Genomic DNA, 23,996 nt, shown 5'->3' with positions numbered 1-23,996 from the left:
AAAAGCACAGCAGAAGGAGAAAAGAAGCAAGAGGGAAAAGGCCAAGCCATGGTAACAGAGGACAGGACAGGAGTATCTGTAAGCCTCTGTTGGGGCCCTAAGTTCTGAATGGCCTCTACCTTCTCATCTCTGTGTAGCCTGTTCCTCTCATGTCCCGCTGGCTCCAATGACCAGGAATCCTCACTTGAGGCAGCTTCATTCTCCCCATCCTTTACTTGAGCAGGCTTAGGGTGCTTCCTGCCAAAACAGAGCTGAACACACGGTTCCCTGGCCCTGCCTTCTCCCGGGGTCATCCAGGGACCCACAGCTCTGGCAGCCACATCTGGGTGTCTGGGCTGCCTCTTTAAGTTATCAATATTTATGAGATGATGGTGTCTTCATTTAGATTCCCTAGATAGATCAATAATTAATAGAGTTACTTAAAACCAGACATGGTCTCATCGGAGTCCCATCCAAAGCAGGCGCGCTGCTTCCTGGCAAGCACTACACCACTCTCCAAGAGCGCATCACTCCTCTGCTGAAAGCATTCGAGACTCCTGCTGCACTGCTTTCTTTCTCTTCTTTTTGTTTCCATGTCACTTAATGGCAAAAAGGATTTTGGACAGGCCCTGTTTCTTTCAGGTCATGTGCTGGAATTCTAGAAAGGGAAACGACATCTGGGAAGCTCACACAGAACCTAAGATGTGTCAGCGACCAGCGCTTCCTCCCGTCCTGTTCGTCCTCACTTCTTACGACAGCTATTTCCAACCCTCCTTGCGCCTTCCACACCCCCCTTACTTCTCACCTCAACTCTGAAAAGGATCTCCTATTTCAGAAGTAAGGGAACTCACTCCCCACTGCTGCCCCACCCCATAACTCAGAAGCCTGGCCAATGTCTGTATTGATCAAAGTTGGGGATATTAACAAGGGTTAGCTAATAAAATGAAATGGCGTGCTATTTATTGTCTTTCATCACTGGTAACACTCTAATTAATGTCATCACTACCTAATCTTTATTATCAACATCAGAAACAGAGTAATTAAAAAGACTTTTCTGCTCTCATGTTAGAAGTGCTACAGTCTGGGGTTGTCTTTTATCTGCTGACCTTTTTTTTTTTTTAATTATTGTTGGAGCATAGTTGCTTTACAATGCCCTGCTTGCAACGTTGTGCAGCAAAGTGAATTAGCCATACATAAGCGTGTGTGTTAGTCACTCAGTTGTGTCCAACTCTTTGCAAACCCATGGACTGTAGCCCGCCAGGCTCCTCTGTCCATGGGATTTCCCAGGCAAGAATACTGGAGTGGGTGGCCATTCCCTTCTCCAGGGGATCTTCCCAACCCAGGGATCGAACCTGAGTCTCCTGCATTGCAGGCAGACTCTTTACAGTCTGAGCTACCGGAAGCCGTATACATATATCCCCTCTTTTTTGGATTTCCTTCCCATTTAGGTCACCACAGAGTTTCAAGCAGTGTTCCCTGTGCTATAAAGTAGTTCTCCTTAGTGATCTATTTTATACATAAATGCTGGAGAGGGTGGGAGACCAGGGAATCCTCTTACACTGTAGGTAGGAATGTAAATTAATACAGCCACTATGGAGAACAGTAAGGAGTTTCCTTTAAAAACTTAATTAAAAAAGGAACTTATTTTTAACTGCAGTGCCCTCAAAAGATTCAGAACTTAAATGACCATTCTGCCAGTCATCTCCTCCTAGACTCCCTTCCCTGACACAGGACATGTATCCATACCCAGGCCTGGCTTTGAGTCTTTCCCTTCACCAGGAGGAGGGGTATCCATCTCTCCATCCCTGTTCTATCAACAATTCCCTATCTCTCCTGGCTCACTAATGGTCTCTTTTTCCACTGTCTTTTTTGTGATTATATAAAATATCCTGAAAATACTTCACCTTCTGTTTTCACTCCAGCCTCTGCACTTGGGTGAGCATCCCTACCAAGACAGCTCCTGCTGAGTGCACTAGTGATCTCCTCATTGTTAAATCCAACTCCATGTTCCACCTTTTTTTTTTCAGTTTTATTGAAGCATAACTGACCTACAATGCCATGCTGGTTCCAGGTGCACAAACATAACGATTCAATATTTCTATACATTACAAAATGAGCACCACAATAAGTCTAGTTACCATCTGTCACCATACAAAGATACTACAGTATTATTCAGTCTATGCCCCATGTTGTACATTTCATCTCTGTAACTTTTATTTTGTAACTGGAAGTGTGTACCTCTTAATCTCCCTCATCCCCCATTCACCTACCCTCCAGCAACCACCTGTTTGTTCTCTATATCTATGAGTCTGTTTCTGTTTTATGTATTGTGGTGCTGGAGAAGACTCTTGAAAGTCCCTTGGACTGCAAGGAGATCTAACCAGTCAATCCTAAAGAAATCAACCCTGAATATTCATTGGAAGGACTGATGCTGAAGCTGAAGCTCCAATACTTTGGCCACCCGATGTGAAGAGCCGACTCCCTGGAAAAGACCTTGATGCTGGAAAAGATTGAAGCCAAAAGGAGAAGAGGACAGCAGAGGATGAGATGGTTAGATAGCATCACTGACTCAATGGACATAAATTTGAGCAAGCTCAGGGAGATAGTTAAGGACAGGGAAACCTGGTGTGCAGCAGTCCACGGGGTCACAAAGAGTGGGACACAACTTAGCAACTGAACAACAATAGCAACAACAAGAAGATTCTATGCACGATTTGTCTTTCCCTGTCTGACTTATTTAACTAAGCATAATACCTCTAGGTCTACTCATGTTGTCACCAATGTCAAGATTTAATTAATTTTTATGGCTGAGTACTACTCCACTGCACACACGCATGTGTGAGTGTGTGTGTGCACACAACACCTCTTCTTTACCCATCCATCTGTTGATGGATACTTAGGTTGCTTCCATATCTTGGCTATTGTAAATAATGTTGCAGTGAACACAGTGGGTATGTGTATCTTTTCAAATTAGTGTTTCTATTTCTTCAGGAAAATAGCCAGAAGTGGAGTTGCTGGATCATATGGTAGTTCTATTTTCCCATGTTGTACTTTTTACTTTAAATAACTTTTTGGAAGCATTTGGCACTATCCATCACTCCCTTTTTAAATTTTTTAAAAAGTACTCTCAGTTCTTTCGGCTTCTATGATTCCACTCCGTGCTGCTTTCCCTCCTATCTACGAGGCCCTTCCCTCAGAGCGTGCAGTTCCTCTGCACACGCATCCTAGGATGCTGATACCCTACCTCATCCCCAGACTCCCAAGGTGTCTTCTTCTTTCTTCACTCAAGGTACTTATCCTGGGGGTGATATCTACTTTATAGGCTAACTACTACTCAAACATTGACAAATCCAAATCTAAATGCTCCATCTAGACGTCTTTCCCGAGTGTCACTGAGAATTTCCAACAGTCAGACAGCTTCATGTACTTTCCACTGGCGTCTCAAAGTTAACACGTCCCCAGCTCAACTCCACCATCTCTGCCTCCAGCCCTGCCCTCCCTCATGGGTTCCCTGTCTCAGCAAGTGGTGTCACCATCCTCCCAGCTGGATCTGATCCCTACAGACAATAAATCACTCATCAACACCTCCTAGGTTATTTTCCTTCTCTGTTCCCACTACAACCAATACCTTATTTCCAATCTCTCACTGGGATCCTTTCAGTGACCAATCGGTTCACAGCTTCAGTTTCCTTCTTATACTTTAGCTCTTTCTCTAATTTTTCCACAATGGGAATTTATTAATGATGCATTCAGTAATAATAAAATACTGTTTTTATAACAAACTAATTTCATAGTTTAATACCTTTTCATTTTTAAGCTTAAATTTACTTAATAAAATTTTAATATTTAATAAAATAATAAAAACTTGTTTTTAAATAGTGTCTGTGAGGTATTCCTAGCCAATAGTTCATGGTTGTCCAACTCTGTGAGCAAGTTAGACTAGCTTGTGACACTGGACCCCAGAGTGTGAACTCACCTCCCCATATTATGTGGTATTACCTGTGTCCCTTAGTACACACATTTGAGCAGAAGTCAATTCAAAGGCAGAACAGCAGGAAATAAAGGAGGAAACTCAGACCCAGAGGTCAAGGTTCAAACCCTACCTCTGCTCACGAGCTACATGAAGAGGTTAAATTAGTCTCTGAGCCTATTTCCTCATGGGGGCCAGAGGGATAATATAACATCCATCACAGGTCTGTGAAGGAGCAATCTGTCTCACGTGACAGCATTTTAGAAGGCGTTTTTCTGAAAGTAAACTATGAACCACGGATGGTGACAGAAAAAATGTCTGTGACTTATTTCACAGTCTAACTCCAAAAACTTTTCTTCCCTTCTACTCCAGTGTATCTTTTCCTTAATTTTTTCCTGGACTTTTTCAGACTCATCTTGTGGTCCCAGCTTGTTCACTATCTTAAAAGGTGGAGTCACACTTTCTCTCTTCTGATTCCCTCTATGGAGTCCGCTGGAAGGCCTCTGCACAGAGACTGTCTGGCAAATGCTCAGAGTAACTAACAACAGCTTAGCAAGGGCTTGGGCCCAGGCCTTTGGTCAGCCCTGGAAAGCACTCTCGAGGCTCCAAGAAGAAAGATTCTTTAAGTGGAGGGACAGAGGGGCTCAGGTGCAAGGGGAGTGGGGGAGCAGGACCCAGCGCCTTACCTTTGCACTGCAGACCCTGCCGCAAGAGGCCCCAGAGCAAGGAGCCACAGTGGTCGCAGAAGGTGGGGACCTTGTAGTTGTGGATCCCGAACTTGTGAGGCATGTTGACACTGAACCGCTGGGAGCCCACCTGCAGGGACGGCAAATCACAGGGTCAAAGCCAAGCTCCTTGCTCTGAAGCCTCTCTGGGAACATGGTGAAGACAGCCTTCCTCCCAGGGCCCTGACCCCACTTTCTCTGTGGCCTCTGATCCCCTACCAGTCCCATCCGGGACTCCAGACCTCCAAATCCCATGGCACATAGCACTCAATCTGCACCTCACATTTTGGCCTTGAAGAGTTGTCATTAGGGGACAGGACTGTGGGATCAATGAGACCCTGGGGGCAGAAGAGGCAGGAAACATATTACTGTACGTACTGAAGACATGCTGGGTCGATACTAAGAGGAGAGTCGTGGTCTCCCAGGACTGGCCCCAGAGGGATGTGGTGACAACCAAGGTAAGAGGTAGGGAAGCATCCCAGGTGACTAGGAGGTCTGTGGGGGCAGGAGAGCTGTGTGACCCTCAGCTGCAGCCACTAAGGACTCTGAAGTATCAGACGATGGTGAGTGAGAATGATGACAAACACACAAGACTGGGCTGCAGGGTCAGAGAGCCTGCGAGTATCCAGGAGGGCAGCACAGGTACAGTTCAGACGCACACAGCACTCAGAGGAAGATACAGCATCAGAGGGGTGAGGAAGACCAACAGCAAGGACTCGGGGAGGGAGAAAAGGGAGAGAGAGAATCTTCCTATTAAAAGCCAAAGAGGAAGAGAAGGAAGGAAGATAACACAGAGAGAGAGCATTCTTGGTTAGTTGGGGAACGGCTAGAGTCCTAAGTGTGAGCACAGAGACACAGACAGGATGAGGCCATCAGCCAAGTGCTTGTGGCCAAAAGTTCCAGGGAGCCCGTTGGCAGAGCCCCCTTTTAACGGGAGGGCATTACATGCTTGGTGTTTAGAGCCATGTGAGTGTGGGGTGTATATGTATGATGAGTGTATACATGCCTCACACTGCAGGTGGTTACACAAAAGAATGAAATTGAAGGTTCGTCCCCCGAGGGCTGTGCCCAGCAGAGGGCACAGTCATCACCCCAATGGGCCAGGAATATAATTAAAAGAGACTGGCTTCAGGGAGCAGCAGGACAGGCAACCAATTCCACTACACTAAGAAACCCAATCAATCCCTGGCAATTAATCTCCCTTGGGACATGTACCAAGTTTGGGAACACGCCTCATTGGTAACTTCTTTTTCAGTGCTCAATATGCCAGAAAATACAATCAGAAAGACTAGGTCACAGATTAAGCTGGGTTCTGTGCATTTCAAATCTCAACACTCTAGCCTGCATGGCATGAAGTCATAGGGTCTCCTTCCAAGGAGGTGTGAAAGAAGTTTAAACATCTGCAGAGGTTCACAATTGATAAAACTTATGAGATCATCTTTTAAAAACTTATTGAGACTTATGAGCTCCTTAGACTTCCCTGGTGGCTCAGATGGTAAAGCATCTGCCTACAATGCGGGAGACCTGGGTTCAATCCCTGGGTTGGGAAGGTCCTCTGGAGAAGGAAATGGCAACCCACTCCAGTACTCTTGCCTGGAAAATCCCACGGATGGAAGAGCCTGGTAGGCTACAGTCTGTGGGGTCGCAAAGAGTCGGACACGACTGAGCAACTTCACCTATGAGCTCCTTAAGAGCAGGAATCATGTATTCCTCTTTGTTTCTGTGGGTCATGGAGCAATCATCTGGCATACAGGAAGTGCTCAATAAAATGTCCCTAAGAAGACAGACAGACACACAGCAAGGAAGTTACCTTTTTCTTTCATTTACTTAAGAAACTAATGAGAGTAACAGCATACTTATGGTTACGATCCTACAACAGGAGTCAGGAGAGCCAGGGGACAGTGACTTGCGATTTCCTACCATGACTGTAGAACCTCAGTAAACGACTTTGGTGCTTTGGGCTGTCTGCTTTCCAGGGACATGGGATACTCAGTCTAAGCCTCGTGACTTCCTGCTTTCCAGAGATGGTGTGAAATCAAAAGGAGATGGAAATGCTTTCCATAAAGATGGAAAATGCTTTGGGTGTCAAGGTGTCACTTTGTTGAATTGTTTTTAAGAAGCAGGTAGAAGACCCTGCTTCTTAAAAATAGAAGGGCCTCCTTTTGGAAGCCTGATTATAAACCTAACTGATTATAATCCCGTCCAGGGTCTCTCTCGCCCTAATGGCCTATGATTATATGATATTTATTTATTTCACCAATAATTAAAAGTATGTCTTTGAAATCAACTATCGTGAACACAGATAACTCCTCTACTCGCATTCACACCTGTCATTTTCTCTAAGAGGTTTTTTTACCTCTGTTAGTGGATCCACTCTTCTCTCAATTACTCAGTTAAGAGAAACCTGGCTTCAAGTCAAATATTCTTGCTTCTTTACCCCTAACAACTTTTGTAACAGTCAATTTGACACAAGTTTCTAAGATGAGGAGAACACAGTACAGTGGTCAAGGACTCAGACTCTGGAACAGACTGGCTGGCATTTTCACATACTAGGATGTGAGGCTTAAGGCAAGTTAATTTGACCTCTCTATGCTTCTATTCTCTTTGTTGGAAAATGAAGATAGATCTCATTAAGGTTGTTACGGCTTTAAATAATATATGATAAAGTGCTTAAATCAGGGCACAGTAAGTACCCAATGAATGTCAGCTATTGTTATTACTGTGGTTCTTCCAGCCTCTTAAGTGTTTCTTAGATTTGCTAATCCCACTCCATTCCTCCATCACCTCATAAAGATAAGGCTCCTGCTTGCGTGTGCTGTCTCTCACTCTTTATGAGCTGTGTGGAGCCCTTGACATGTCAGTGAGTCCTTTCACTGCTTCGATGAGATAATGACATAAAATAACTCAAATTTTCCTCTGGGCTTTCTTTTGGGGACCATACAACCCTTGGCATCATATCTACACCCACAAGCCCGACTTTGAGCTGCACTCATTCTGTAGATTGTACCTCATGCCGGAAGGCTGTGGACAACTCCCTTCATTTTTGATCAACACAATGAAGAAAGCAACAGGACCTCAGAGAGATAAGGTTTTTCTTGGGGACCACAGAGGAGGCAGTGGAGGGTGGGGATGGCAGGGAAGAAAGCCCAGAATTTCAATGTTATAAATATTTACCTCGTCGGGAGTTTCCTGTTTCTTTAATCCAGCACACTTCGTAATTATGAGCTCATGGCATCTCTTGTGGACCACGCAAGTGCAGACTGCAAACAGCAAAACATGAGAGAGCTGAGCGACAAGCAGGGGAAGAAAGGTTCCATCCCGCGATTCAATGAGGTCTCTGTGGAGGAGCGAGGGGAGCCCTGCCCCTTCTGTCTCCAATGCAGAGTCTTATTGTAATGCCCTACCTGAAGCCCTTTATGCAATCACTTCAAAGCACTCTGCCATCAGAGCCATTAGGGTTTCCTAAATGCTCTGGAGAAGAATGGACCATTTATATCCAAAGGGCATCAGCAGTTTTCTCTAGTTCCGGGAGTACCGATCAATTTTCTTGCTTCTCTATGCCAGCATCAGGAAACAATCGCCCAGTTGTGAAGCACTGTCAACCCAGGGTGCTGCTGCTCCCTGTGTTCCATTCAAGGTCCCACCAGGGCTGGCTGGGGAGGTAGGGAGGCCAGCAGCACGTGAGTGGGTGTTCTGTGACTTAGAAGTTCTCTAGCTCCTTGATCTGGATATACCTTTTGTGCCAAATTTAAAATTTTTCATTGTATGTAATACTTCCCCAAGAAATGGCTGACACTCTGTCTGTAGTGTCATGGGCCAGTGTGGACAGTAGGTGATGCCAGGAATCTAAGAACTGTCACATGTGTAAACTCTTTGTTCACACATTACCTCCAGGACACAGCCACGTCCCACAGAAGCTACCCCAGTCCCCCAGGGGTGAGGCTCAAGTCAACTAGTGGCTGGTCTCCCAGTTCCAACCACAGAGAAGTCTCAGCATGACCTCATCACATACCACCCTCCAGTTCTAGATAACTTAACCTTGCATTTGTCGTCAATTAACTGGGGAATAAACAAACCCTCTCATACTTTCAAGCAACTGTTAAATCTTTAAGAGCTAATGATGATACAGAAGAGATAAAAATAAAAAAGAGAGGGAGAGAGAAAGAAGCAGCAAGGACCATGAGTGAGACAGAATAAAACAAGCAGGGCAGGAAGCTTCTTCAGGGAGCTGGAGAGTGGGGAGCCTACAGAACACACAGAACCCGGTTCAGGACACGGCGGGCCTCCAAAGGGCATCTTCCTGAAGCTTTTCATCTCATGGGGAAAGAAAAAGGCACAACGAAAACATTGCACCAAAAGGCTGAGCCCCCGGGCCACCTGCAGATAGTGGGCCCCACAGGCACTCCTATACATCTACTCCCACACAGCTATGGTGGAGCGGTGGCCAGGCAGGGACAAAAGAAAATCGGGGTCTCGCTTTGCAGAGAGAGAGCGTGACCATGGGGGGCCTACAGAGCTCTGAGTCTCATCCAACCCAGCCCCTGTTTCCACGGGCAGTCGTGATCTGAATTGACCCATGGTTCCCAGGGATTTACTTCATACAACACCCTCTTACCTTGACATTGGTATCCCTGCTTTCCTATGACACCCCTGAAAAGAAGAAAACAGCTCTTTAAGAAAATGAATTCCAGTAGGTCAAAAGCCACACAAAGCCACCCCATTCTGGCCACCGCCCACAGCGTACCAAATGCTGAGTGGAGTCCACTCAGCAGTGGGGTAGTAATCTCACTCCCACTTGAAGGGTGCCTTAAAATGACTCCTTCTGAAGGCCATCAAGAACAGCCCCAGCGCTTGGAATGGGTGCAAGGTTTGGTCAGTGTTAGGGCTCAGTTTCCTATACAAACAGCCACTCCAGCGGCCCAGCTGTGTTCTGGAAAGCCCCAGAGACCCTGCTTGCTCTCCATGGGCCTCAAGTCATTGAGCGTGCCCTTCTTTGCAGACAGTTGTGGAGAAGGAATTCTCGCTGGCAAGCATATTTCCTGAGCATTCCAGGAGAAGTCAAGGTTTATAGGGCAGAGTGCGGCCAGGACTGGGAGTTCAATCTACCATTTGGGTAAAGGCCAACATCACAGATTCCTTCCATGGCCAGCATAGGGTCCCCTAAGGCAGGTTTAGGGTTAGCCTGGACACAGGACAATCCAGCCAACCTGTCCTCAGGACACCACCACCAACTGGTCAGCTCCCTGCAGTGCCCAGTCCAGTAAAAGGAGCCAGAAGTCACTGGGGCTACAGCTAAGGGAACCCAGAGTTCAGTCGTATTGGCCATGGGCTTAGAGGAGACCTGAATCTCTAAGGTAAGCTTTCAGAACCTGTTCCCCAGTTCTTGACCAAAATACAGAGATACAGGTCAGACGCCTGTCAGTCCCAGGAATAAGATGTGTCTGTGGATGGAGCTGGGCGTTATTTCTGCTTTAATCAGGTTGACTTTGCTCTAAGCTGTGTCACCTTGGATGTCCATGCCAGCCTCTGTGACTAGTTTCAGAACACCACAAGGGTGAGACAAGGTGTTCCTGGACACCATGGGAATCCAGGGGGTCCTCAGAGTGCAATTTGAACATTCTCCTTCTCCACTGATGCTGCAGTATGGCCTTGCTCACTCTCCTCCATGGGACTGCCAACATGCGAGCTCCACATCAGTTCCAGAGAGCTAAGAGAGGGGCTAGGAAGGCTGAGCATGAGCCATTAGTTGTGCGCACCAGGGTGGAATCAGGTCTCTGACATATCCTAGCTGGAGGGCCATAGGCTGGTCTCATTTCTGAGCCTCAGTATTGTTGTTAGTGGAATGGTGTTCATAATACATAGCTCATAGGATGCTGGGAAGATTTAGAGATTTCCAGAGCCAAAGAGAGACCCTGACACAAGGTAGGTATTCATCAAAAGTCTCCCTCTAATCCCCAAGGCCAGTATTCCTTGTCCTTCTCCACCTCCCCAAAAGGCCTACTACTTACCTGTTTCTGCCTATCAAAATCCTAGTCATTATAAAAAGAGAATTGCCACCTCCTCCAGGAAGCCTTCCCTGAGTACTCCAGCCAATGCATCTCTCTTTTCTGAAATCTCAGCATCCTATCAGCACCAATGTTATGACAGTTACTAAGAACTGCTTTGTATTATAAATATTGGCAATGGAATATTTTTAAGCTTTCTATGGAAACATTTAAATGTATAAAAAAAATAGAGAGATGAATATAGTAGACCCTCAGGTACCTGTGAGTAGCTCCAACAATGATAAATTCATGGCCAGCCTTGTTTCATCTCTACCCCTAGCCCCTCACCCCTCCTTCCAGTTATTTTTTTAAAACAAATCTAAGAAATCCATCATTCTGTTGGTAAATAATCCAGATTCCCTCTCTAAAAGTTAAGAGTTCTTTAAAAAAAACCCACAATACCATTATTGGTTATAAAATCCCAACTCATTAAATATGAGATATAATATGATCCTACATATCTCCATATATAGGAACCAGGAAGCATAGTTTCTTCTTCCCATCTAGCCCCCCAAGCACCACTCAGCCTTGCAGAAAAGTCTTCTGTAGTCAGATAAAGAATTAAAGCACATAAGCATTTTTTACATAAAGTGTCCAATCTCCTGACCCATTCCCCCCACCTCTCGCTGCCGAGAAGTCTAACTGAGAGGTTTCCAGAAAAGAGGACCTTACCAGATGAAATCTCGGCAGTGGGAGCAGTAGGTGGGCTGCCGAAGGTACGTAGCCATGAACTTGTGGCCGTTGACCTGGTGGACCCTGCGCCTGACAGCCCCCTGCCGCTTCCTGGGCCGCATGCGCTCCCGAAACACACGTTCTTCATTGTCTTTAGGGGCTGAGGAGGGACAAGAGCACAGAAGAAAATACAGTATGGGTTAGCATCCCTTGAAAATAACCTTCCGTGGGAAAGCTACTCCAGCCCGGGAGATCTGGAGGTTGTGTGGGGGCAGCCTCCGCTGGTGGAGGAATTCAGGGGTCTAAAGAGCCTCACTACTTGCTCCAGTGAGTACGCACCACGTGACTGCAAGGCCCAGACTATGCACTTTCCCACAACAGCTGCATTCAGCATCCATCCCAACCCTACTCCTGCTCCAGGTGTGGCCGCTTTACTCCTCCCCACACCCACTACATGTTGCAAGGGTGTGGGGTCGGAGGCTCAGGTTCAAATCTACTGAACCTCCTGAGAAGGGACCTAGGACTGCTTGTGTTCCTCATCTGGAGCCTCTGCAGGCACTGTCCTCTGTCAGTGGGGATGATGGTGATGGCCCTAAGGCGTGTGGTTTGGAGTCAACGGCGTGACTTCCCTCCCCACCCAGATGCCAAGCTCAGAGAAGTAGCTGCCTAATAAACTTGACTTTTCTTCCTCTTCCCTCTTACCTAGAGTAAAGCAAAAAAGAAAAAAAAGCCTTTCCCTAAAGGTTAAAAGGAGAGGGAAATAGAACACTGTGAAAGCAGACAGTTTCCAGAAGGTTCAAGACCCACCACCATGGGCTTTAAGACCTACTGGAGACAGAAAGATCTTCCCCACTTCTTCCTTCCCTCCCTTTCAAAGACTGTCCCAAACCTAAGAACACCCTGCAAAGGGACAATAAAAATAATAATGACCATTAAGTACTGAATGTGCCACCACACATCCCAATATATACATTAATGCCCTAATCCCCAATGTGATAGTTGGGGGGCCTTTAGGAGGTAATAAAGATTAAATGTAGGCATGAGGGTGTACCCGCATAATGGGATTAGTGCTCTTATAAGAAGAGGAAAAGACCTGAGCCCGCCTGCTCTCTGCCATGAGAGGGTACAACGAGAAGGTGGTTGTAAACCAGCCAAGCAGAGAATCCTCACCAGAACACTGAGATCTTGATTTCAAACTTTCAGCCTCCAGAACTGTGAAAAGTAACTTTCTGCTGTCTAAGCCTGTATTCTATGGTATTTTGTTAAAGCCTGAGCAGACTAACACAGTGACAATACTAGCTGACGTCTGTCAAGGGCTTACACTCTGGTAAGTGTTAGTCACTCAGTTGTGTCCAACTCTTTGTGACCCCACAGACTGTAGCCCACCAGGTTCCTTTGTCCATGGTATTCTCCAGGCAAGAATACTGGAGGGGATTGCTACTTCCTTCTCCAGGGGATCTTCCTGACCCAGAGATCGAACCTGGGTTTCCCGCATTGCAGGCAGATTCTTTGCCATCTGAGCCACCTTAGCTATGCACTCTGGTAGGTGCCATGCAAAATGCATTATGTGTGATAACTCATTGAAGCATCACAACCCCAGCTGAAGGGTACTGCTATTACCCCCATTTCTTGGATTTGCAAACTGAAGAATGAAGAGCTCAAGTAACCTTTTCTGTTAATACAGCTATCTAGTGGTAGAGCCCTAGAGAGGGGAATGGCAATCCACTCCAGTGTTCTTGCCTGGAGAATTCCATGGACAGAGAAGCCTGGCAGGCTATAGTTCGTGGGGTCGCAAAGAGTCGGACACGACTGAGTGACTAACACACACAGTGGTAGAGCCCAGATTCTATGCCAGAGAGGGAGAGAGAGGTCCCTGCTCCGCTGGCCACCTGTTGCTCCGAGGGACAGTCCACTCTGCCTACAGCAAGTCTCCAAAGCTCTTACCTGGTGGCTCTCATTAGGGAAGAGCTGGGCTGCCTGAGGCTTCCCCTAGCACAGAGAAGGCAGGCTAAGGGTCTCCTGCCAGGCTCTTGACACTCTCAAGCAGCCCTGGAAGGTGGGTAAAAATACACTGGGAAGGCTCCACCCCCCAACAAGCCCCCTTGCACCAGCCGGCACCCATCTCCCCAGCCTAACAGTGTCAGTCCTGAGGGGAGTCAACTTCGCCCCTCATGGACCTCTCTGAACACAAGGTTCCCTGCAGCGGTGGCCACATGTGTCAGTCAAACATCTGTTTAATCCAAGAGCATCTTGTCAGTCCAGAGAAGGTAGGGTGGGCAGAACATCAAACTGAAGGAGGAAAAGAACAATGTGGAGCAAACGTCCAGCATGTGCTTTCAGAGGGAAGCAGCCTCCAAGCAAATGTGCAGAACTGCTGACTGGAGGCTGCTCGCAGGGCTCCCAGGCTGTGTTCTCAGGACTGCCCCTGGATGACCCAGAAGGGGGTCTGCCTGTGGACCTCCTGCTTCATACCCCCCAACCTGAAGGGGTTTCCTTTTTAACTGGTGCCTATTGTTTCACAAAGTCTCTGACACTGATTACCTTCTGGGTATAGAAAGCCCACACCACCTCCTACTTTCTACAACCTAGGGGGTAAGACCCAGATGAGCAAATTCTCAAGGAAAGGTCCTGCTTCTAATTAGAGATGCCTACATATGCACACGCATGCATAAATATGACAATCATCACTCAGTTGTGAAATTAGAGGTGACTTTCATTTCTGCTTCATACTTTTCAGTGTATTTAGAAAATTCTATTTTTAGAAGCTGGAAAAATGTGGTATTTAAAAAAACAAATCTTTTCAATAGTCCTTAGTTGCTACAAACCTGATGGACAAAAAATCCAAACTCCCCAAACTCAGCCTTGGGGTAGCTCAGGCCAGGGGAGCGGAATTCTCTTTGTACAAAAGCATCCGTCAAATTCTTTCACAGAAGGTGTTACCATGGAATACATATCAACAGTACGCTCTAATGCATTTAAAATGCAATTTGATTTACAAAGTCCTCAGATTTTATAGTCATCTTGATTCTGGACATTGTGTTTTCAGTCAAAATGGTGAGGACTTTAATCTAGTTTTCTCAAAGAAGTGCTGCCATATGGGGGGTTATAGGGGTCCCCGAGGGCCTTATTTCTCAACTTTTTATAGAAATGACCACAGTAACCAAACTGGACATTCTAAACTGTGTTTAACTGATTTAATAGATAAATGCAGCACCCAGTTAATTTAACTCCACTTGCTTTTTTAAAATTTACTTATTCTTTAATTAAAGAATAATTGCTTTACAAAATTGTGTTGGTTTCTGCCAAACCCCACTTACTTTTGAAAACCTGTTTGTGGGCTGCACTGATGCTGTGAGAAAAGCTGTATAAAATTTGTAGGGGGTGGGAGGTGGGGGGGCGTGGGGGGGGATGGGAGGGTCTTGGGTGCAGGTTAGAAAGAGAGCCAAGGATAACCCCATGCTAAGGTCGGGTCTGTCTGATCTAACTTCTCCAAAATGTTCTGTTATCCTGCTCCAGAGCACATTGTGCATGGCCTGTTAAAAGTCAGCTTCTATGTTCAATATATGGGGAGACTAAGGGCAACAGAAGGAACAGGTAAATCAACTTTGTGTTCCAAGGAGGTTTGCACACGAGGCTGCATGAGAAAGGGGATGGGACTCCTGGCTGATGATAACACCTGCCTTCCACACATCTTTGGACAGGGGAGCTACAGGGCTCCTCAGCCCCATAGAATCTCCTTGTTGGGCCTAGAGAAACTGCTAGAAATGGATCACCTTCAACATTTCCCCTGATGTGAAGGGTCTCTCTCTATTAAAATGCAACTTCCATGGGGTAGTGGGTAATGCATGGCACGTGCATGCAGGAGCACAGACACCTGTATGGGTAAGAGAGGGTGCATGGTGCAAGAGTGGAAGAATAGACTATAAATGCAAGCATATATGTACATGTATGTGTGCAATATAATAGCAATATATATCAAATATCACGCATAATTCATTATATATCCATATATAATACAGCATGATATATTAGTGGCATTAACATAACTACATTATGACATAATTATAATTATATTAATAGCAATATATTATTATATAAGATGAAGATATGATATATAGTTTTTCTGAACCGTTTGAAGCAACACTTCACCCCTAAATACTTCAGGGTTTATCTCCTAAGAATAAAAACATTCTCTGACATAATCACAATATCAAAGTCAAGAAATTTAACATTGCTATAACTATCCAATAGACAGTTCATATTTAAATCTCCCTGATTGTCCCCTGCACGTGTGTGTGTGCTAAGTCACTTCAGTTGTGTCTGTTTCCTACCCTATGGACTGTGGCCCACCAGGCTCCTCTGGCCATGGGACTCTCCAGGCAAGAATACTGGAGTGGGTTGCCATGCCCTCCTCCAGGGGACCTTCCAGACCCAAGGATCGAACCCGCGTCTCTTCTATCTCCTGCACTGGCAGCGGTGTTCTTTACCACCAGCGCCACCTGGAAAACCCAACTGTCCCCTAAATGTCCTTTATTGTTGCTGTTGTTTTTAAATGTTTAATCCAGGAGCTAGTTAGAGCTCAAGGAAGTTATCTGCTTGCCATGTCTCTTTAATCTCTTAATAAAGAACAATTTTCTTGACTTATTTCCTTCTTATGACAAAGTTATGGAAAATATAGGATGTTGTCTTGTGGAGCATTCTACAGCCTGGATTTGTTTGTTCCCGTTTGACTAGTTTCCAACTCAATGGCAAACATACCACGGAGGTGTACATATCAATAAATCTTTAGTTGTAGCTAAGAATGTAAATGACATAAATATAAAATTTTTAGGAGGAGAAATATAAAATATTCATTCTTACTAGGAATTCTTAAAATACAGAGCTCTCTTGACCTATCATTGACATACCATTTAATGCCTAATAAGGAAACAAATTTGTTTTAAAATGGAATTATCAGCTGTTTGGAAGGCTGCTATTAAACTGATTTATTCATTCACTGCTAGAGGCAATGTCGCATAATATTTTCAGAAGCAATATTACAGTACATGGCAAACATCACAAAGAGATTCATATCCTCTGATTAGGCAATTCCTTAGTAAGTAACTCTAAGTCAATAATTCAACAGAAACTAAAAGTTATACACTTATAACTTATACATGTTCCCCAAGGCATGTCTAATCAGCCTTCAAACAGAAACAACTTGATATCTCACATTAGGAGAATGGTCTAATGAATTATACTACATCTATATCAATTTTAAAATGTTGAGAGAAGACTATGCAGGAACATGGGGAAACGTGATCTAAAACTGTGAAAACAGGAGGCACAGAAACACAAACATATTTACAGGTTGAAGGTAACATGAAAGAATTATTGTGTTAAACTAGGATGATGGGATTATATATTTGTATATTTGAAAAATGTTCTCTAATACTCTTTAATGAGATTTTTAATACATGGTTTCTTTTTGGCTGCAGTGCACAGCATACGGGATCTCAGTTCCCCAACCAGGAATCAACCACACCCCCTACATCGGAAGCTTGGAGTCTTAACAACTAGACTCCCAGAGAAGTCCTTTAATGATTTTTAATAGCAGTTCTTTCCACCTACAGCATGAGGTAATGGGAGGGTCACTCACGTTGCAGGAGTGGGGACTACATGGCATGAATGAGGAGGAAAGGGCAGCAGCTGTTGGCCTGGAGATCAGGAGAGACAAGATACGTTTTATCAGCTTCCCCAGCTGCCTGTGGTTCTGGGCTGGGTCACCCCGATTGCCCCGACATCTGTGACTTGCGCCGAGGCATGCTCTTCACATCCCTTCACTGGATGTCCTCAGCCATGCCCACCTAGGCTGATGGCTCATTTGCCACAGCCCACAAGGTGAAACCAGCACTGGTTTCCCTTTCTTTCTTTCCTTTCCTTTCCTTTCTGCCTACATAAATCTTTTGTTTTATGGCTGCATCTGCATCTACCACACAGCAGAAGGGATGACCCAAGTCAGGGAGAGGCCAACACAAAGTTGGATAACTTGTGAAACTTTCTGTGTAAATGAAGATCTTGGCTGCTCAGATATAACAACAAGAATTCACAAAGGCATGAAGCTAAGGAGACACCCTGTGAAGTAGCTATGAGATCTTCGGTAACCTTAATCTCTAACAACATTCCAAGAGTGTTTTCTGCTGGCTGTGATTTGCCTATAAGCTCAAATTCCTAGGGTCTTCTATACCAATGAGTATCTTACAGCCCCAAAGCTCAGAAGAATCTCTGACAGGCTGCAGGCAAGTGGCAGAAGAAGCACAAAGAACCCACACCTCACAGTTCTTCTTTGTTGGTCAGCCTCACCTGGCCCCTTTTCCTTGGGCTGAGACTTCTCAGTCTAGGCCAGAAGGACACTCACAATCACAGGGAGAGGCAGCCCCTGGCACCAAACCCTCTGCTACCTCTTCTGGTCTGTCTGATTATTGAAGGTCCCATTGCTTCATCAGCACCTCCCTCACCTCATCTCATGTCCTCCTGCATAAAAAGGGGGCTCAAGTGACAGGACTGAACTGGCATCCTTAAACTCAGTGCTCTTTGAATGCCTCTCAGTGAAAGAATATCTAGCAGGGAATTCCTAATAGGCTGATGGTTATGAATCCCCAGATGCTGGCACTTCCTTCAAGGGCATGTGTAATAAGGACTGCCAAGCCCAAAGTTCCAGCTCGCCCAAGACCCCTGACCTTGGAGCCTGGACCAGTCAGAAGGACCAATTTGCTTGACTGGCCACCTCTGGGCACCACTGTCATTCCTCACTGCAGGCGATCCCTCAATCAATTACCTACTCTTGATTTTGAGTGCACATAGGGGTCTTCTCCACAAGCAAGTGTCCCATGGGTGGTCTTCTTGATCTCTTCTCACCTCCTTCTTTTGACCTTCTCTTTCTACCACTATGGTTGAACTAGGTGCTGGGAGATTGGACAAATGTTGCCTTTACCCCAGACTTGCGTTATAACCTAGAACAAGTCATTTAATCTCTTCAGGCGTCTGTTTTCTTATCCATCAGGAATAGTACTGCAGCGCTCTGTCTAAACACCAGGCTGGCATGTTCTCTGCCCCAGGTGCCAACGTGACAGTTCTGATTGAGGGAAAGTGGAATACTCTCACCCATCCCACTACAAAACCTCCCCTGGCTGGGGTCCGACTGCCTCCAGACAGTTCAGCCCTGCCACTGTGAATAAAAGGGGGTCGGCTCCGTCTCCTCCCACCCCATGCATCAGGGGCTTTGGAGGAGCACACTCCACCTCCAGAGTGGAGTCCTGGGAAGACTGGGCTGGGTAAAAACACTGACTCAGCTCTAGGACAAGAGCAGTAAGAAATGTGACCAGTTTGAGAAAAGGCTGGGATTGTCCTCAGAAGGCTTGTCTCAGAAGCCAAGCAAAGAGTGAATCCAGTTTTCAAGGCAGATTATTTCACAACACAAAGAAAACAACTCAAACATCCTGATAGTTTTATCTAAATAACTGTCAAATCTTGGATGATTCAGAAGCTGAAAAATAACAGCTACCATGTATGGGCCCCTGTCATATGGTGAGCACCATTCCAAGTATTTTGTATCCATGAGGGGCTATTTTATATGTGAGACACTGTTACACATCCATAAAGTGCACTTAAAAATACACGAGGTGTTATTACATATACACAAGATACTGTAAGCAACTTAGATCTAACATCATGAGGTGCTATTATCCTCAACTTGCAAATGAAGAAACCAAGGGCTCAAAAGGTTAAGTAATTTGTTCAAGGTCACACAGCTAACAGTGAGTGTCAAGTTCAAGAATTCCCACCCTGACCCATCCACCTCACAAGGATGGCAGAATAGCTTGAGTCCCCAGTACCCAACTTTGTGTATGGAAGTCTCTTGCTGGCTGCTGCCCATTCACCTCTCCACACGCTCATCCCACTCTCAACTAGACACTTAGAAAATCAAAAGGGACTGATTAATTCACAAGCACACACATAATGGAATTTAATGCAGTGGTTTCAAAAAGCAGACATGCCAAGTCTACCAAGAAACAATATGTAGAAAAAGAGAACTAAGAAACATGTCTATAGTGTATATTTGTATAAAATGAGAAAGAGAAAAGGATAAATATCCTCAAACAACATAAACAGAAAAACACATCGAGACTTTCCAACGGGTTAAAAATTGTACATTCTAAAAAATGTTTATTAGGTGGATATTGGATGCCAGGCAGTATTCTGGGCACAGACTCTTAGCCATAATGGACGGTCCATAGCCACTCTCTAAATTATTCTTCTCAGATATTTTGAATTTGATCCTCAATAGGTGGGTCTCCACTAACAAAGCAAGGAATTGCCGTCATTGTCCAGGCAACAGTGGTTATGACTCGGGGGTGGGGAAAGCCCCTGAAGAGACTAGATGGAATTTTTCCCACTCAGTATCTGAGGAGTTTACTCAATAAATCTCTGGTTTAACTTTATGGACTTACTGTGAAAAATGCAAGATCAACGGAAACAAAACAAAATGAAAAAAACCTAGGCATTGAAAATCAAAGGAGCAGTGCCTTTTCATTTTATTTTCCATGAGGAAAATAGCTTATAATATTTTCAAGTTGAAATAAATGCTACATGACAGTGAGTTTTAATGATTAAGTAAATATTTACGTGATACCAAAGGCTATGTTCTACATGTTGTACTCACACAATACATTAAAGAAAATTTCTGTTCAAAACAGGAAAGAGGAAACAGCAATTAATTCCCCGAGAGAGATTAGTCTGAACTATCCATGTCTTCCCAGAGAACCACAAGACGTGAAGCAGAAACGTCTAGGAGGAGAGGTTTTGAATTGTCCGCATATGTTATTCTGTGTAATCTAATCAGAAGAGCACTGGTAGCATTTCAAGATTAGCATCTCAAACTTACTACAAATCATTTTCTTCTTCCTCATCTTTCCTTTCTGAATGACCTGTTCTGTATTCATGGCAGGGCATAAGCTCTTGTCCACTTAATTAAAATAAAGCTTAAGCTAGTTTGTGCTTTGTTAGGAAAAAAAAAAGTGAAAAATGTAGACACTTGACAGGGTAGAGAGAGTAGCACTAGGGTAAACTGAGGTCAGACACAGTGGTGGTAGGACAACTGGATGGTCACTGAGGCAGAGAAGGGGGGGCAGCCCCCCAGTCCCACCACCCAGGCTCCGGTATACATGGGGACATGGAGAACCACTGGAGAATAATGATCATCCTTAAGTAGGAAGTCCCCTTGCTTCCTGCCTATCCGCATTTATTCATTCCCTCCCTCCTCTATCCATGCAAAATTAAACCCTGGAGTTACACTGGAACTGCCACATGCTTCTGGGACCCAGGAAAAGTCACTGCTTGCCAGGAGAAAAACCGCAGAGCAAAATCCCTTCAGGCAGACCTGCTAAATGCTCAGAGCCTTCTCATCCTGGGAAATCAGCCAAGTGGGGCACCAGCCAAGGGTGGGGCCAGAGTCCTCACTGGTGCCAGTGATGGTCCTGTGATTCATATCACAGGAAACTGAGCTGTTGCTGAATTACTGGGCATCTGAGCCCTGAGGACCTCATGTCCATGATGTCATGTCCATGGTTCACGTTTCTAAAATGCTCTATTAAAAAATGCCTGTGGGAGAGCAGCGGCAGAAGGCCTAGCAGGACGTCTGTCCATTCCCAGCATGAACAGGGGGGAGTGTCAATGCCAAGTGAAGGCTGACAGCCCCCTTTCCAAATACATTACAAGCCTCTTAATGCCAAGGCAGGCAGGCCGAAAAGGTTATGGAATTATTTACTGAAAAACCCTCATCCATCAGTACTGTTGCTATCAGCTATTCCATAACATCCAGTCAGTGGCAGGCAGGATTCAGAAAGGTTCAAGCCGAGTGAGCTAAAAATCACACCCTTTAATATCAAGTGGTCCCTTTACCATCTCATTCCAGCCTCCACAGACCTCCTCAACTAAGTATATGCACAGTTACCCAAATTACCACGACAGACTCACCTGTTTATTTTCCCCAAACTCCTCTGATTGCTAAGGTAGTTCCATACTGTTGCTAATACTTTAAAGTTAAAATTAAAAAGAAAAACCATAGCTTTTCCCAGAGAGATCTTAGGTCCTGAGCAGGATTCCAAGGAAGATGGCCAGGTGGGTATTTATCAGACTACCTGAGAGAGAAGTCAAGTTTCAGGGAGTCAGAAGATAAAAGCAAAAAAATAACAGGCAATGAAAGACTTGTTAAGACAAAGGAGCTGGCTCAAGAAGATAAAAAGAAGTAAGGATGATTATTAAGTCATGAAGTCCAGGCTGGTGATTGGCCAAATGAACCCCACACCTTCCCAGAAAGCAGATGAGTTTGTCTTACTCTCTGCATACCTTCCTCCACACTGACCTTCCTTCCACCCTCCCTCCCAGCTAGTTTCCAGAGCAGGGTATTGGGAGGATGGACCTTCTTTAGGAAGCTTACCAGAGGTTAAAAAAACCCTAGATCATCCTATAGAAACAGCTATCAGGGCTATCAGCCCTTGGGCAGCCATAAGATCAAACCAATCAATCCTAAAAAAAAGCAACTCCGTATAGTCATTGAAAGGGCTGATGCTGAAGCTGAAGCTGCAATACTTTGGCCACCTGATGTAAAGAGCTAACTCACTGGAAAAATCCCTCATGCTGCAAAAGATTGAGGGCAGGAGGAGAAGGGGATGACAGAGGATAAGATGGTTGGATGGCATCATTGACTCAATGGACATGAGTTTGAGCAAACTCCAGGAGATAGTGTAGGGCAGAGAAGCCTGGCGTGCGGCAGTCCATGGGGTTGCAAAGAGTCAGACACGACTTAGCCAGTGAACAACAATCAAGAGCATAGTGCCCGTAGAACTTATATCTTTCCTCTTGGCTTCAAAAACTTGCTTAAACTTTTTCTGATAAGTTTTATGTTCCACTGAGATAGTGATCACAACTCTGTATGTAGAAAGAGGGATTAGGAGGTCAAAAACAATAATGCTTTTAACAAGTGAAAACAAAGCCAGAATCCAGCCCTGTGCCCCTTCAAGGCTCACAGGCTCTCTGATTACACACACACACACACACACACACACACACATGGTGTGACACCCCCCTCCCCCCAACGCCCCGCTGCTGGCATCTCTTTCAATACAGGGGACACTGCAGTCTGGAAAAACCAATGACATTCCCAGGATTGCTTCTTAGGGCCTCGGAAACTCCTGTCTCTCCATAAGTTGTCATCCATAGTGATAGGAGAACGTTGTAGAAAGAACAGCCACTATATGAGAAGGAAAATGTATTTCTAATAGCCCTACAAAACAAGAGAGACATCTGCTAAATTTGGAGTCTCATATCTAGAAACTCCTATACACAGAAAATCAAGAACAAAAGATGGGGGTAGGGGCAAGGGAAATTTTTTAAATTTCCAGTTTAATGAGACTAAGGAAATATTCTAAGGCCTCAAATGCTTAAGGGAGATCCAGTCAGCTTGGGTCTTAGTGCTAACGAAGTACAAGAGGAGATCGAATTCCCCAATGAGTAAGTTATCTCTGTCCAGAGGGAAATATTACCAGTCACAGACAGCAAGCTTCTTGCAGATATACATTCTTGGTCACCAGGACTCTCGGGAAGAAGTATTGATACTTACAGCTAAGCTAAGCTAAGTCACTTCAGTCGTGTCCAACTCTGTGCGACCCCAGAGACGGCAGCCCACCAGGCTCCCCCGTCCCTGGGATTCTCCAGGCAAGAACACTGGAGTGGGTTGCCATTTCCTTCTCCAATGCATGAAAGTGAAAAGTGAAAGTGAAGTCGCCCAGTCGTGTCCGACCCTCAGCAACCCCATGGACTGCAGCCTTCCAGGCTCCTCCGTCCATGTGATTTTCCAGGCAAGACTACTGGAGTGGGGTGCCATTGCCTTCTTCGATACTTACAGCTACTATAAATCAATTTCTCTCTGAAAAACCCAGCTCCCATCCTAGACCTTACAACCTCAGGGCAGCCCAGAGCCATGTCTTTACTTAGAAAAGAGGGCACTTTCCTAATCTGGAAATCTGGGCCCTGGACACAGTGTAGTCACCTGCCTGCCCTTTCAGGAGGTCTTGGTTTAAGCGTTAACAGGGTTAGTCAACAAAGGTTAAGCTAAGGTTAAGATCTACCACAGTCTTAAGAATCTCAAGAATCCTGAGTAGTGGATGAACACTGCTCCAGCCAAAGCACATCTCTGCCACATCTTAGCCGTGCTTGTGAGACTGGCTATCCCTAGCAGGTGTGAGATGTCCAAGAGAAGACAAGTGAAATCCTTCTAGAGCAAAGATTTGAAACTTCATTTTCTGGGAGAAAAAAAGAAAGGATTGAATGAGAGGTGTGGTGGCCAATCTCCAAGATGACCCTCATGGATCCGTGCCTCCTGGGACTCTGTGCAGGCCCCTCCTACACAACTAGAGTTGCCCTGCTGACTTGTAGAACCAAAGAGACTTTGCAGAAATGACAAAGGGGACTGCTGAGGCTAGGTCATAAAAGATACTGCAGCTTCCACCTTGCTCACTCTTGGCTCTCTCTTGGAAAGCCAGCTTCTGTGTCCTAGCACACAAGCAG

General features: G+C 45.3%; 1 protein-coding gene across 4 annotated transcripts in view; it reads right to left on the bottom strand.

The window, feature by feature from the left end:
* Positions 1-23,996, bottom strand: part of PRKCE (protein kinase C epsilon) — a 542,457-nt gene that overhangs the window by 186,240 nt on the left and 332,221 nt on the right. For all 4 annotated transcript variants that reach the window (XM_024998410.2, XM_005212581.5, XM_024998411.2 and 1 more), the window contains 4 exons: positions 11,391-11,550; positions 9,290-9,324; positions 7,849-7,934; positions 4,636-4,765 (listed from right to left, as the gene is read on the bottom strand). In XM_024998410.2, coding sequence (XP_024854178.1) covers positions 4,636-4,765; positions 7,849-7,934; positions 9,290-9,324; positions 11,391-11,550 — 411 coding nt within the window. The remainder of the gene's footprint in view (positions 1-4,635; positions 4,766-7,848; positions 7,935-9,289; positions 9,325-11,390; positions 11,551-23,996) is intronic.

The sequence above is a fragment of the Bos taurus genome, chromosome 11 (genome assembly GCF_002263795.3).
Source record: "Bos taurus isolate L1 Dominette 01449 registration number 42190680 breed Hereford chromosome 11, ARS-UCD2.0, whole genome shotgun sequence".
Taxonomy (NCBI): Eukaryota; Metazoa; Chordata; class Mammalia; order Artiodactyla; family Bovidae; genus Bos; species Bos taurus.
This window is presented reverse-complemented; position numbering and strand designations above follow the sequence as displayed.